This window comes from Episyrphus balteatus, chromosome 1 (assembly GCF_945859705.1).
Source record: "Episyrphus balteatus chromosome 1, idEpiBalt1.1, whole genome shotgun sequence".
In the NCBI taxonomy this organism is placed as follows: Eukaryota; Metazoa; Arthropoda; class Insecta; order Diptera; family Syrphidae; genus Episyrphus; species Episyrphus balteatus.
In genome coordinates, this window is record NC_079134.1 from 65,581,424 (window position 1) to 65,597,355 (window position 15,932).

The 15,932-nt window shown below is 30.2% G+C and overlaps 1 protein-coding gene across 1 annotated transcript in view; it reads left to right on the forward strand.

Annotated features, from left to right (window-relative positions):
• Positions 1-3,951: 3,951 nt before the first annotated feature.
• Positions 3,952-15,932, forward strand: part of LOC129907302 (cyclin-dependent kinase 5 activator 1) — a 162,195-nt gene continuing 150,214 nt past the window's right edge. Inside the window, exons 1-2 of the mRNA XM_055983419.1 lie at positions 3,952-4,204; positions 4,302-5,322. Of these exons, the coding sequence (XP_055839394.1) occupies positions 4,405-5,322 (918 nt within the window). The 5' untranslated portion in view covers positions 3,952-4,204; positions 4,302-4,404. The remainder of the gene's footprint in view (positions 4,205-4,301; positions 5,323-15,932) is intronic.

The window sequence follows — 15,932 nt, forward strand, 5'->3', positions numbered from 1 at the left end:
TTTTAACGATAAGGGCAATTGAATGAATAAAAAATAACTTTAAAAAAAAATAAGTTAAATTTTATTCAAAACATCTATAAAAAAAAGTTCTTCGAAAATGAAATACTTTTTAATTTTTTTCATAAACCGTAATACATATTGAAAATAAATGCATTTTATATTACGAAAAAGTTTTAAAAACGACATGTTAAAATTTTGTCAATAATTTTTTTTTTTAATCCGAGTTCAATTACCATTCTTTCAAAAGCCCTTCATTCAATTTACTTAATTTTAATTTTCCAAATGTGACTAAGCATTTAGCATTTTAAAAATGTATTTTTAAATATTTTAGGTGTTGCCGTTGTGTTCAAATATTTTTTTTTTGTGTTTGAAGTCAATTAATAAGAAAATTGCGTCTATCGCCTGAACGATGGAAGATTGTCCCTCACTCCCATGTATTTTTTTCCTTGAATTTCCTAGACAATCTTTTGGCGTCAGTAAATTTATGAAATTTAAGAAAAATTTTTGAAAAAAAAAAATTTTTTTGTTTACAAAAATCTTCAATTAAATTTAAAAAATCAAAACAGCAACACCGGCCGTATATAAAGACTTTAAAGTATTTTTAATTACCGACGTTTGAAAAAAAAAAAAATATCATTAAAATCTAAGCTGTTCGGCCGGATTCCCTAATATTGCACATTTTTGAGCTTTAGTTACTCCATTTCTAGAGACAATTTTGAATTGAAAAGTATTTATTGATAAATATGTTTTTTTATATTTTGGTGCAGAAAAATTAAGAAATGCATTTTAAACAAAGAACGTTGTTCAATTGAAAGGCCTTTCAGCTTTTTATTCAGCTAAACAAATATTTCGTCCACAAACTGCATAGTTTTTCGAAACATCAAAGTAATCCTTTGTTTCCACTAAGGAATTAAAATTTTAATGTTATGCTTATTTTTCCTGGATACGAAATAACAGACAGTATTTTAATAATAAATAGGTTCATAAAATGTATAAAAATAAAATGCACGACTGGGTCGCACGAACTTGCTCTTAGAGTTCAAGTTGCTTAAGTGTTTAAGACTTTTTATATAGAAACTTAGGAAATGTAGGTATATAAAAACAAAAAAAAAAAATAAAAAATAAATAAAATTCATTTTTCAAAAAAAATAAAACAATATCTGAGATCAAATCGACCCACAAAACAAGTACGCAGTTTTATTTGATATATTAAGGTGCATTTTTAGAAAAAAAATTTCAAAATCGTTAGAGCCGTTTTTTTAAAAAAAACTAATTTTTTATAAATAATTTTTTGAAAAAAAAAGTTTTAAAATAAAATTGGTACCTATGCCATTTTGTAAAAATCTCTAATCAACATCTAAAAACAAAATTTCAAAAAAATGCAATGTCCCGTTTTCGAAAATTTGATTTTTCAAAAAAAAATTTTCAAAATTTGTTTAAAAATCCAAAAATTATTTTTAAAGTATATAAATGCTTTTGTATAAAAAATTTCGTAGAAATACAATAAGCAGTTTTGCAGAAAATCTGGTTTGAAAAAAGCGGTCCTATGGCAGGTACCGTTAATATTGATTTTCAAACAATTTTTTTTTCTTCAAAAGATAGACCTCATTTAAAAACTAACATTTGAATTTTTTTAACAAAATCGTTGGAGCCGTTTTCGTGAAATTAAACTTTTCCGAAATTTTTGTATGACAGGTACCCTTATTTCTGGACCAAAAAAATTAATTCCAAAAACACCTCTGGAGAGCCTCCAAAAAATGCTACATACCAAGTTTGAAGTCAATCAGTCCATCTGTTCAGGCTGTAGCCCCTTATACAGACAGACAGACTGACAGACAGACGGACTTCCGGGACCCACTTTTTTGGCATTCTCTACCATCGTAATGTCATGGAAAAATGTTATCTCAACATTTTTTTTTTGTACGAATGCATAACTTGATATATAGTACCTACATATATCGCAAGTAAAAAACAAAAAAGGATTCGTCAATTCCAAGCAAAAGTAAATCTAGTGTTTTGTTAATAAAGGTTCATGATTAAATAAAAAAAAAGTAATATTGTGAAGTAAGTAATTCGTTGTTTGTTTCCTTATTGTTTTTATTGTATTGTAGGTAACTACACGGAGAAAAATGAATCTAGTATTTTTCACCCCAAATGACTAGTAAGATAATTAAAGTTAAAAGCCCTAGATTTTTAATAAAACTTATCTTACGTGTTGAGAATTTCGTGGCTCCGTAAAGTAATTTTTACAAGTTAATTATAGTGAACAAAATAAAGTAGTACAAACTTTACCTGTAGTAATATTTTCTTTATGTAAAGTAAAATATACTTTCAAGTAAAAAAGTGTATTACTATTTTTACTCCACGTTTCTAGTAAATAATATTTTATTGATTTGAGTAAATATAACCTCATACTAAGGTAAAAGTTATACCGAATTCTAGGAATTTTTCCTAATAGAGATCATTGCCATAGAAACGTCTTAATGCTGTCATTGAAAAGTCTCCCATTTTGCTTTTCTTTTGTTTTTGATGTTTTTTTTTTTCAATCATAGTTGAGTGCGGAATATCTAGTTGTTTTTATAATTTATTAAATTTTTAAATTTTTCCCGGAAAATGGAAGATAAAATCTGGTTGTCGTAATTGTGTGCGTTGTTTTTTAATAAATAAACCATTAACAAAAATGAACGGTAATTATTACCTAATTGTTTTCTTTGCCTAGTACGCAGATCGATCTAGCTTAAATTTGTTTCTAAGTTTGTCTTCACTTTTTTTCCATGCGTTTAATTGTGTCGGATAAAAAATTTACTGCTGGAAACAAATGCTTGATTTTTAAGCTGAATCAAGCAGAGGAAAAGAAAATTAGTTGCAAGCTATTATTACCTATAATTTGTAACAGGGCGCCTCTTCTGGAAATAGTTCTTAGCATGTCAACAAGTCTTAACATGAAATGTTTCATGGAAGCGCACCATTTCATGTTAGAATTCAATATTAAAGGATTTAAACTTAACTTTACGAAGTCTTACATCAAAATTTGACATCAGATGTAATTTTTCCTTTTTGAAATGTAGTTTTTTTCAGTATTTTTTGTCTTTTTATGAGCGTGGTGATCTCCTTAATTGAGGCTGGCATATTCTTCACATAAAGTCAATTTCATACTACTAATGATAGTTTTCTAAAGAAAATTGTAATGCATGTATAAACCAATATTATAATAAAATAAAAATAATAACAATTTTTGAAAAACATAACTGGGTCACACGTACTTTCTCCTAAATGCCTTCCAGGAGTAAGAACGTGTTACCAAATTATATTTTTCAAATTTGTATTATTATTTTTACCTTTATTTTATTATAATATTGGTAGATAAATGCATTACAATTTTCTTTACAAAACTATCATTAGTAATATGAAATTGACTTTATTTGAACCAATCTTTAACTAAATTATCGTGAAATATTTATATTCCACAGAAGTTTATTTTACTTTAAAAAGCAATATTTTCAGCCTTACAGTAAGGTAAAATATGTACCTTATTTCTAGTCAATTTTGTTTGAAATTGATACAGGAAAAAGCTTTACTGTAAAGTTAATCAGAAGCCACAAATTTACTAGAACAGTAAGGTAAATTATATTTTATTGGGGAGTCATCCCTATATTGACCTTACATTATAGTTAAATATACCAGAAATAAAGTGGTACATACCTTATTTTCTCTCCGTGTATGTACCTATAAGTAGAGGAAGAAATAGATTCAATTTTAAATTTTAATCTTTCTGTTAAAACATTCAATTGTCTAATACGGCTGTCCCGAATCGGTGTATGCGCATTATGTTGAATTCACCCCAAATTTCACGTTAAAATATTTAAGTTTTTCTTCGGACAAAGGGTGAACGCATATTCCTTCAATACAGTACCGCAGTTGTACTTCTGCGCATTTAAATCGATCGGGAATTTATGAGTATCTCAAATTGGTAAAACACTTTCCGCAGCGTGGAGCGCATTAAGTTGCACTTCACTGCGAAAATTTAAATCTTTTCATGAGTAAAAATAATAATTTGGACAAAAATCTCTGTGCAGTTTTATTAGAATAAGTTAATTTTCGATTAAAGTTTTTCAGAAATTAAGGATATTCACTGAAATTCCTTAAAAAACACTTTTTCGTATCCTCTTTTCTCAATACAAAGTGTCAATAGTGGAATATTTAGGTACATATAGAAAAAAATCTATGTACATGTTTAAAATTGTATTATAGCTTTTTTTTTGTATTAAGTGATTTGGTAAAACAAGTCCTTTTTTCTGTAGTAGATAGTATTCATCCCAGTTGAGCAAAGAAATACAATTTGTGTTTAATAAAAGTTTTAAGTATCGGAATAAAGAAATCGAGAAAAGAAAAAAAAAACTCAACATGGGTACAGTGCTCAGTTTTAGTCCTCGAGAACGGCGCCCCGTTTATTCAGCCAACCACCATAGTCACCATTTTCATCGCCATCATCCCAATAGTGTCGATAATGGAAATAATCCTAGCAACGAAAGGTCAATAGATTCATCGAGTGCACCTGACTTGCCGCTTAACAATTTTTCTTATGAACAATTGAACAATGCAAAAAATCGAGAAAATACAAAACCAAATTTTTCCCAACAGTTATCTAATAATAATTTAAATCAATATAATAATAATGAAAATAACAATTCCGTACTTGAACAAACCCACAATGTTCATACCAATAACAATATTAATAACATCATCAACAATAATAATAGCATTAACAACAACGTTAGTCATATCAAATCATCAGAACGTAATATTGATAGTTCTCGCATTTTATCCGAAAAAAATGCTTTGGAAAAAAATTTAAGGAAACACTCACTGTTCATTAACGCCTTGTCCTGGAAACGATTGGCAGCATCTCATAGCAGAAAAAAATTAGACAACAATAAAAATAAAGCTACCAATTTTCCAGCAGCCAACCTTAAACCGTCCATTGTAGGAGATACATTACATCACATACAGGTTGACAAGAATAAAAATGCTCAGCAAAAATTACAGGAAAAACAACAGTTTCAAGAATCTCAGGACCAGGCTAATATTCAACATAGCCTTGGGCATCAGAATCAACAAAGACAGATATTTTATACTCCTGGTACTCCTAAAAGTATATTCTTGGCATTGGACTTGGTGCGGGCAAACAATACAAACTCGACACATTTACAGAATAAATTGGCTCCAAAGTTTCCATTGTCACTTCCATTACCACAACCCTTAAAGAGCTCTAGACCTTCAGCTCAACACAACCAAACTGGAGCTAGGAAAACCGTTATACAGGTACATTTTATTGTTTAGTTACACTGCAATATTTTGTTCTTACCTTTTTGTGTTGCGTTCGTTTTTTCATACTACCTATATAATAATAATAGTTTCAACTTTATGCTCGTAAGTCTCTCAATATTTTTAAATTATTTTTAGAAAATTTATACAATCAATTTTTTTCAAAATGGGAATGAGAAAAGTTTAGTTTTTTGTCATTAAGCTTCGTGATAAAAGAAGTATGCAATAATTTTTACAACAAAAATCGACAAGTTGTTTTTGCTACGTTTTCACAAAACCTAGATTTCTAGATTAAGGAAAGGAGATTAAATAAAATGTACGACTGGGTTGCACGTACTTGCACTTATGGTAAAAGTTTCTTATAATGGTATTGTTTTTTTATCGTAAAAGAATATTACTTTATTTAATTTTATAAGAAATGTATTAAAAACTCAAAAAATATTATATCAACATATTTTTTTTGCAAATTATAACAATATCACTTTAGTGATTTTGACCTCCAAATGAAGAAATCCGTACAAATAACAATATTAATCGACACATAAAACAAAATTTCAAAAAAATTAATCGGCCCGTTAAAAAAACACATTGCAAATAATTTTAAAAAATATGGCATGATTTTTTTTAATTTTTCAACATTTTTAAATCGCTTGAGTCGTTTTGGAAAAAAGTCAGTAAACAAGAAAATGGCTCTATGTCAGATCTCAGGTACCGTTCATAATGGACCAAAAAATATATTTTTTATTTCAAAAGTTTTAGTTTTTTTTTAAACCAAAATCATTAGAGCAGTTTAAAAAAAAAAAACAACATTTTCGATTTTGGCCGAATGGCAATTACCTATTGATTCTAGGGCATCACAAAAAAATCTCTTTATTAAGACTTTTGAAATAAATCGCTTCAGTGGTTTAGGCTGCAGTTCTAGATAGTGACAGTCAGAAATCCGCGACCCAAGTTTTTAGGTGTTGCTAGAAAATATCATTCAAAATTTAAATCAAAAAATTTTTTTTTAAATCCAGCTGTAACGATTTTGATTTTTTTTTCCAAAAAAGAAATCAAATTGCATATTTTTTGGAGCTCAAATTGATAAAAGATTTTGTTTTTTCTGAACTCCCTGAACTATTGAAAAACGAATTTCATTTATAAACCAAACACTTGCTTTTTGCTTTACCCTGCAGATTGATATGGGAACGTAAGTTTTAAAAAAGTTGTTAATTATGTTATGAGCATGTCATACCGTGAACGAGATTGCAAGGAATGAGACGAATATGACGTTCAAGTGCTGCACTATTTATATTTTTTAAAGTTTCGGAAACTATGAGTATAAGACGAATATCAGTATTAAAATCAAATGTAAAAAAAAATGAGGTCATGTTATTAAAAAAAGTAGGGTTACGGACAGTTGATCATAAAATAATCATTTTTATCAAAATGCGTACACTGAGGGAAAAGCCACCATAAAACAACGTAAAATCAATGAAAACCTCATTGATTTAACTATTATTCGGAATGATTTTGCGTTGAAGATGAACATTTTAAAATCAACGTGGAAAAAAGGTTAATTGATGATGGTTTCGTAATTTAAAGTCACATAATTCAAAGTAGTTCAACTTTGAAACAAAGACGTTTCAACTTCAATTTATTTTTTCCCTCAGTGTATTGATAAAGTCATTGATTTTTGGTGGTCATACTCCTATACATATAGATGTTTCTGTTTATATCAGTTTTGATACCAACGTATTCGAGACGGAGTTTTCTTTTGTTCTTGCCAGAAAGGTAAGAATGTCACGTTATTTCTAGATGAAAAGTATTAGACCGGTCTGTTAAATTTCCGGAAATGAATTCCAAAGAAAACGTCTTTTACACTTTATCCCCTTTTACGTTAATTTTTATCAAAATTAATGAATTTTTGTACCATTTTTAAGTTAGTCCGTATCTACATGATAAGTATAAGTAAATGAGACAAAAGAAATTTAAGATACTTCGACAAAGGGTGATGTGCATAAAAAGGTAGTAGGTATAGGTATAGGTACTTACTTAAAGTAATAGGTGAAAGTAAGTACTATACATTCTAGTAAAAGGTAAAATTCATAGTATTTACTTAATTTCGTATGCAAACTATGGATTTACACGATCGTTTGGTTAAAAAAATATATAATATGTATACAATATATTTTTAGGGTTTTAGAGCCTTTATTAATTATTATTATCAACGTTTACGGTCACAAGACCGGAGCTTCTGACGATTTCTTAAAGACTAATTTATACAATTCATAATATTATCTACTGAATCTAAGGAAGCGTATCGAAATGTGTGGGCGAAGCGATTGATACCCAATTTTTCAACGAAGTATAAAGTATTCTTTGTGGGGGTGTAGGATACTGTATCTGAAAGATACGAAAAGAATCCAAAAAGTAATTTATGGATTACTTATTGCATAGATTGCAATTGGATTAATATGGAATGTGGGTGGCATAACTTCCTCCCTGTTTAAGCTGAATCGTCCCGATTCAGGCGAATTTGTAAAATTCGAATTTTATCGGACATTTCCGATAGAATTTTTTCTTGTTTATCTAAAATTTGTTTTTGCTTCCTACGCTTGTACATTTTGAAAAATTTATATACACAAATTATAATACACAAATATAAAAAAAAGGTAAACGATATGATTATTTTAGAAGTGACGGAGTTAAAATGTTCAAAGATTTTGTTAATAAAATTAATGTTTCTGAATTTTAATTCTTCATTATTTGATATAATGTATTCCGTTATTATGTAATCTTTAAAATGATAATTTTTTAGAAATTCGATTATTTTTCCTGTAGGATTAAAATAAAAATAATTATTAGTAGTGACATTAGTTCCAAAAATTATTAAAAAAGTTCCATTTCAAATTTTTTCGTTTACAAAATTTGTTCCTCAAATAATTATAGCTCCATCTTTAATCACTTCTATGTTTTTGTTATTTTCTTTAATTTTGGTACAATTTGTTTTAATTTTATTTAAAATATTTGTAAAACAGGTTCTGTTTAAATTAAGTTTACAAAAGTTATTATTTAGGTAATTCGTTTTTCAATTGTGTGAATTAAAATATGTGTTGTTACATTTAAGAATATTATTTATCTATTAATAATTTTCCATCGTCTCGTCGTGTGCGATGGCTCTAGCTTCATATAGTGAACAATTTTTCGAAATTATAAGATAATTAATATATAAGATTATCAACTCATTTTTTCGTAAAATTTTGAATTCTGAAATGTCTAATAGGTCTGTTAAAGTCATTGACTCATGTTCATGCTTTATTATTTCTTTAAGTTCTTGCAGATGTAAAAAGTTTGTATTTAGGATGTTTGCTTTCGCAAGAATTATTTTTTGTAGTGTATTTTGTAAGTCTCTGGCTGTAAGCCGTAGTCTTTGTTTTCTTATTAGTTTTTCGACTGATGACTTTGCACCAATTATGTCGTTTATGAGACCAGAAAGTCTTTTTATTTCCTTGAAAATTTCAGTGTTTGTTATCAATTGAATATTATTGTTTTCTATGAGATCATTAACTTTATTGGATATTGTGAGGAAATCATCATGGTCAGGGGTACCTGCTATCCATTTCCAAAGAGTTATTAATTCGTTTATTCCCCTTTTCACCTTATTTATTTTTAATTGAGTTACAAATGATTCTATTAAATTATGTCGTTTATGAGACCAGAAAGTCTTTTTATTTCCTTGAACATTTAAGTGTTTGTTATCAATTGAATATTATTGTTTTCTACAAGATCATTCACTTTATTGGATATTGTGATTAAATCATCATGGTCAGGGGTACCTAACCTGCTATCCATTTCCAAAGAGTTCCTAATTCGTTTATTCCCCTTTTCAACTTATTTATTTTTAATTGAGTTACAAATGATTCTATTAAGGTCAGCTCTGATTCGAGCTCTAAGTGTTCTTCATGTGTGTAATACACTTTCTTCTTGTTCGTAAGAAATTTTTCTTTTTCTTCATTTAAAATATGTTCATAATATGTTATATTGAAAACATGGAATAATTCACCGTAGTCTTGGTATACCAGTGCGTCATCATTTTCCAGGAGTATATGTATAATCATCGTTAGTATAATCAATGATTTGTGCAGATATTGCAATCAGTTGTGCAATTGTGAAATAAATGAGCATTTTGCTGCATTATAGGCTTATTTATGTTTAATATTTTCCCTACTTGCTAAAAGTATAAAAAGTGAAAAATAATTATTTATCTAATATTGTCCTTGTGAACAATTCTTTTTCTGCTATTAATAACAAAGTTTCTTTTATTGTCTTGATGGACAATTTGTTTTTTGTATCTATGTTTAAGTTTATTTCTGTCTCCATAATTTTTTTCAAATATTTTATCACCAGTTTGATAAGTTTTCTTTACTCTATTTTTATTATGCGTCTTAAGCATATTGGTTTGTATTGCAAATAATTTATTATGTAAGCCTTTATGATCAATTTTATTGAACAATACTTCAGAGGGTTTATGATCTGTTGAAGAATGTATTGAATTATTATATTCTTTAGTGGCTCTGAGAATTATTTCTAAATCGTTAATTAGGTTAAATTCTTCTTTAATGCATCTTGAAATTTCTATGATTGTGGAGTGAACACGCTCCACTTGACCATTAGTTGTACTATGGTGAGGATCGGAATAAAATATTTTTATATTTTGTCTCATCATAAATGATTTAAATTGAGCAGAGGCAAAACTAGGCTCACAAAGTGAGCCTGAACAAGTTTAAGGTTGACCTAAAATGACGACAAAAACTAAAGATGAGGCTTTGTTCTTGAAGATCTCAGCAATAATAATCCGTTTTTACCAAAATCGGATTAGCTTCCTTTTTCGAAATACCCTCCGTAAACGTGTTTTTTTTTCGAGAAAAATTCATATCAACGCAAGACTCGATTACGATAACTTAGGCGCCGAGTATTGAAAACGGTTTTTAGTAGAGGTATTCAATACAATCATTTTTTGTTATAGAAGGGAGGGTCTATGTCCCCCTCTTTAGGCGGGAGGGGCAATTCTCTAAAAAATCATACAAAAAATTATTAAAAAACAATGGCAACACTTACAGTTAAGAATGATACCTTTTTCAAAAGCTAGAATTAAAGTTTTTAATTAAAGTTTTTAAATCAAGTTATTTTAATCAGTTGTTTTCGAAATAATCGATTTCAAAGTCAACAACTGTGAAAAAGAAGTTTAAACAAATACAATGAATACTATTTTTGTCAAGACTTTGGGTTTCATTACGGAATAAATTGATTAAGTAAATTACCTCAATAAATTTCTTATCAAATACTGAAAACCATATGTTTCTATGCCTTCTAGTTTTTGAGAAAATTGAAAAATAGGAAAACTACTTTCTTTATCAGATTTTTATTTTCTTGGCTATTTTGCTTTGCCATTATCAAAAATCAAAAATTAAAAAGTACTGTGCTTAATCTACTTCGATTCCATGAATGGGTTTTATTTCCATTTAAAATTGGATCTTAAAAATAAAATTTCTTAGTACCAGTGTGGTACCAGAACGCTCATTAGTGAGCCTGATAAAAAACGGTAATATTCAACAAATAAATGGGACAGTTGGTTTGTAGAATTTTTTAAGTAAGTATATAATGCGTTTATTTGTTTATTTACAGAAAAAAAATAACATTTTCAATGAAAAACCAAAAAAATAGTGATTGAATGTAGGTGTTCGCCTTCACTAGTAGGGATTGGTGCTTGACCAATAGGTATCTTTTTTGGTTGTCTGTTGTATTTGTGTTTATAACGAATTTCGCAATTTCTAGAGAATTCTTTGAACTGTTTAACCATATTTGGCCAGTAATAAAATTTATTAATTTGTTTTAAATGTTCTTTAAAATTCCTATGTGCTCGATTGTGTGTTTGCTCGATGATCATAAATTGATCTTCTTTATTTGTTATATCTGTAGCAAAGTGCCTAGTATAGAAAAATTTAATGTTAAAAGTTTCTAAGAGTGATCTTTTGATTTGATAAGGATCTTCGATTGTACAGTGAATTCCTGTTACAACTTTGAGTTGTAAGAATTCTTTTAAAATTGTAAGTAGATTTTCTACTGTATCGAATTCAATTAAATGTCTTGTGTTTCCAAACATTTTAATGGATTCATGGATTGTAGTGAAGCCATTATGGGTGAAGTCAATTGTTGTTTAAATTGATTCAGTGGTTTCCTAGGTTCTGGCATAGTTATATTATCGAGACTTGCAGCGGAATGAATGGTGCTTTGAACATCTATTTCGTTTTCTTCATCGGTATCGTCTAAATCAATGTCTGTATCTAAGGGGTTAGCATCTGATATATTATAAAGTATTATTCGTGATAACGCGTCGGCTACCTTATTAGTTGTGCCAGGTTTATATTGAATTTTAGGTGAGAATTCTTCAATAATGCCACCTTTACATTTTGGCATTTGGGTTATTGGGTGATATTGCAAATGACAAAGGTTGATAATCAGTATATATCAACAAGTTTGAAACCCGTTAAGGTAGTTTCTCAGTGTTTTAGTGCCCAAACGATAGCGTAAAGCTCTTTTTCATTAGTCGCATAATTGGGTTCTGTTCAGTTTAGTGTTTTAGAAATAAAGGTTATCGGATTGTTTTCTTGGGATAGTACAACACCAATTGCTACGTTTGATGCGTCTGTGGTTAGAACGAATTGTTTTGTATAGTCTGGTTGGACCAATTGAATATAACTTGATAAAGCTTTTATTAGATAAAGGAGTCTACTTCAGACTCGTTAAGATTTATTTTCACTTTTTGTTTTTTTTTATAATTAACGCGCACTAAAGGGAGTTAAATACCCTTAATATGTTCAACACAGTGCGAGCTTCAGGAAAATAGGGAGGGATTTAAAAGGAGAAACCGATGCACATTAGTTTTAAGGCTCTGGACATTAAAATGGCAGGGAAAAACAGAGGCGGGTAATATATTCCACATTCGTGTGGTGCGGCTAAAGAAAGAATCTCTGTATTTGAAGGTACGTCCGAAGTTGGGCTCAAGGGTAAACTGATGAGCATTCCTAGAAGCGCGAGTATTACGGTTAAATTTTTTCAGGGGAGGAATGCAACTAGCTATTTTATCTGAACATTGTTTATAAAAATAGCGATAAAACAAGGAGAGACATGACACATTACGTCGGTGGTCTAGGGACGCATTTGTCTTAATTATTGATCTATCATCTATCATTTTTATAGCTCTATTTTGTATTCTGTCCAAGAAACTCAAATACGTTATCGGAGCACCTGCCCAGATGTGACAATTGTATTCAAGTTTTGGTCGAATGTAAGCTTTATAGATTACAGCTAGATCAGAAGATGAGAAGAATTTCTTGCATCTTCGGAGAAAACCTAAACATTTTGCAGCGTTTTTGGCGACATCGAATATGTGTTCGTTCCACAGAAGGTGGTTTGTTACACTCATACCGAGAATGGAAAGTTTCTCAGTTTCCTCGATGCAAGTGCCACTCATTGATAGTGGCATGGGTGGAAGGTTCCGTTTTAATGATAGTAAGCAGCATTGTGTTTTTGATGCATTAAATTCTACACGATTTCTCATTCCCCATTGAACAATGCTGTCAAGATCAGAATTTAATGAGCTTATCATATTTTGTCGTTGAAGTTCCACATCCGAAGGACATGGGTGTGAATCTTCAAACGAATATGAAAAGCTGAGGGTACTATCATCTGCGAAACAATTTAATGGATTAGAAGTTTCAGAGAGCAAATCATTAATGAAAATGAGAAAGAGAGTCGGAGACAAAACGGAGCCCTGGGGCACACCAGCGTTTATTTTGTGGGTTTCAGACTTGAAACCATCCAATACGACTTGTATTGAACGGCCCGAAAGGTTATTTATAATCCAATGAAGAAGAGAATCGTCGATACCGAATGCATGCATTTTCGATAAGAGAGCTTGATGCCAAACTCTATCAAATGCCTTTGAAATATCAAGCGCAATAATCTTGCTTTCTCCAAAACGATGCAAAGATTTGTTCCACTGTTCGGTGAGATATACCATCAGATCACCAGTGGACCTATTGCTACGAAAGCCGTACTGCCGGTCATTAAGAAGCTTCCGTTCTTCGAGATATTTCTTAAGCTGGAAATTAATCAGCGTTTCCATGACCTTGGAAAGAAGGGAAGTGAGTGCAATTGGTCGATAGTTGGAGGGTGAGGAGGATTCGCCTTTTTTAGGGACAGGCTGGACAAATGCGGTTTTCCATCCACTCGGAACGAGTCCAGTAGAGTAGGACAGATGAAAAAGCTTACGCAGTGGTTTTGCCAGCGTGGAAGAACACCTCTTCAGAACGATGGGAGGGATACTATCCGGGCCAGCGGATTTGTGTATGTCAAGGTCTTTCAGGACTCTTGCCACTGTACGAGTGCGAAAGAAGGTTCGTCCCATGGATCCGTTTACACACTCAAGTACTGGAGGAGTCATGACACTATCTGGCAGTGTAGAGTTGGCAGCGAACTGCTTTGCAAGAAGATTAGCTTTCTCTCTTGACATGTGCTTTGATATTTTACCATTTTCACCTGATAAGAGTTTAGTGAGTGGTTTTACTAGAAAAGCATAATTTTCAACGAATTTTCTGTAATATCCGGTGACTCCTAAGAAACTTCTTAGTTCAAAAAGTGTTTTGGGAATCGGGTAGTTTTCAATAACTTCTACCTTTTTTGGGTCTGTTTTAATGACTTTGTGTGCTACAATGTAGCCTAAAAATTCGATTTCTTTTTCGAAAAATTTCGATTTTTCGATTGAGATTTTCATATGAGCGTTTTTAAGTACGTTGATAATGGTTTCTAAGTGTTTGATATGGGTTTCTAAATCTTCGAAAATACAATTATGTCATCCATATAGACGTGACATATTTTGCCTATAAAGTCTCTTAATATATCGTCCATTGCTCTTTGAAAGATTCGAGGAGCGTGTTTGAGACCGAAGGTAAACGCAAAAATTCATATTTGTCGTTATTAATTGAAAAAGCTGTTTTTTCAATAACATTTTCTTCCATCAAGATTTGGTGGAATCCTGACTCGAGATCAATAGTCGAAAAATATTTCGACTTCCCTAAATTAGATAATACCTATTATATTCGTATCTGGGATAGGATATGTGTATATAATCTATGACCATTCGCATTTTACGCGTCCCGTCAGTATTGAAACCTTTTTTATTCACAATCCAAATTGGAGAATTGTATGGTCCTTTACTTTTTCGTATAATACCTTCATTGAGTAACCTGTTTATTTCTGAATTAACAAAATCACTACACGAGTTTGGATATGGGTATTGTCTACTCCATATGGGTGTATCAGTTTCCATGCGAATACTAGCGCGAATATCAGTTCGAAAAGGCAAACTAATGTTTATTTTTGAGTGACTTTTCTTTATATTATTTTTAATAAAATATTTTAACAGAATTATTTTTGTATCAATTGATTCATGATTTTGTATACAATTATTTTCATGAATCGTGGGGTTTACACTTAAGGTTTCTGAAACATCATTATGTGTTGCATTTGCAACAGATGCTAAATATTTCTTAATTTTCGAATCCTTTTCGGATTCGGTAATTTCTGAATTCCTTTCCAAGGTGGTATTTTTATTTTTGAAATCATGATTTCTCCATTCTAAGGGAGTATTTATAATTTCATGATTTTTATTGTTGGTCCTTTCCAAGGCGGTAGTTTTATTTTCATTATTTTTATTAATATTCCTTTCCAAGGCGGTATTTTTATTTTGATAATTATTATTATTATCAAATATTTTTTCTTTTTTATCCCTGTATTCTAAATATCCTTCTTTAAGGTTTATAATAGCATTTATTTTTTTAAGTAAATTGAATCCTATTAAGAGAGCGGATTCTAAATTATCTATTTCATAAAATATTTATTCCATGCCAAAGATTTCGCATTGATGATAATGTTAAATAATGGAAAATCCGTTAACAGTCTGGACTCTCTTATAAACGTTAAGTTCTTTTTTATTGGGAAAAGTTCCTGTTTTTATATAACAGGCTGTAGCCCCAGAGTCAATTAAAATTTTTAGTTCTTTGTTCGTGTCTCGGTCGACTTTATAGAGGAATGGCAGTCCGACTGCCACAGTCGCCTAAAAAATGATTTTCAGTGATATTATTTATTCTTTGATTTTTTGGTTTTGGTTGATTCGTTTGGGTTGACTCCCAAACTCTTTTTTGGAAAGTTCCTCTCGGTTGGGACTGATTTGGATTAAATTTTGAACTATTAGGATTATTCCTCTGATTTTGAGGATGAGGATATTTCGTCGGCTGTTGATAACTATTAGGGTTATTCTGTTGATTTTGATGATGAGGGTAATTTGTTGCCTGCCGATAGATTTGTGTGGAAGGATCAACTTCCATTGGTTCAGCTTTACTTAAGGCAAAATTATTTGGCCTTGAACTAGTTTCCCTTTTAGGGTATCTCAGTGTGTTAAAATTTTGGTGAGTCTTATGATTTTGGGAATAATTTTTATTGTTATAATTATTGTTGTTATTATTTTTATTTTTATAGGAGTAATATATACTCGTAAAAAGAGC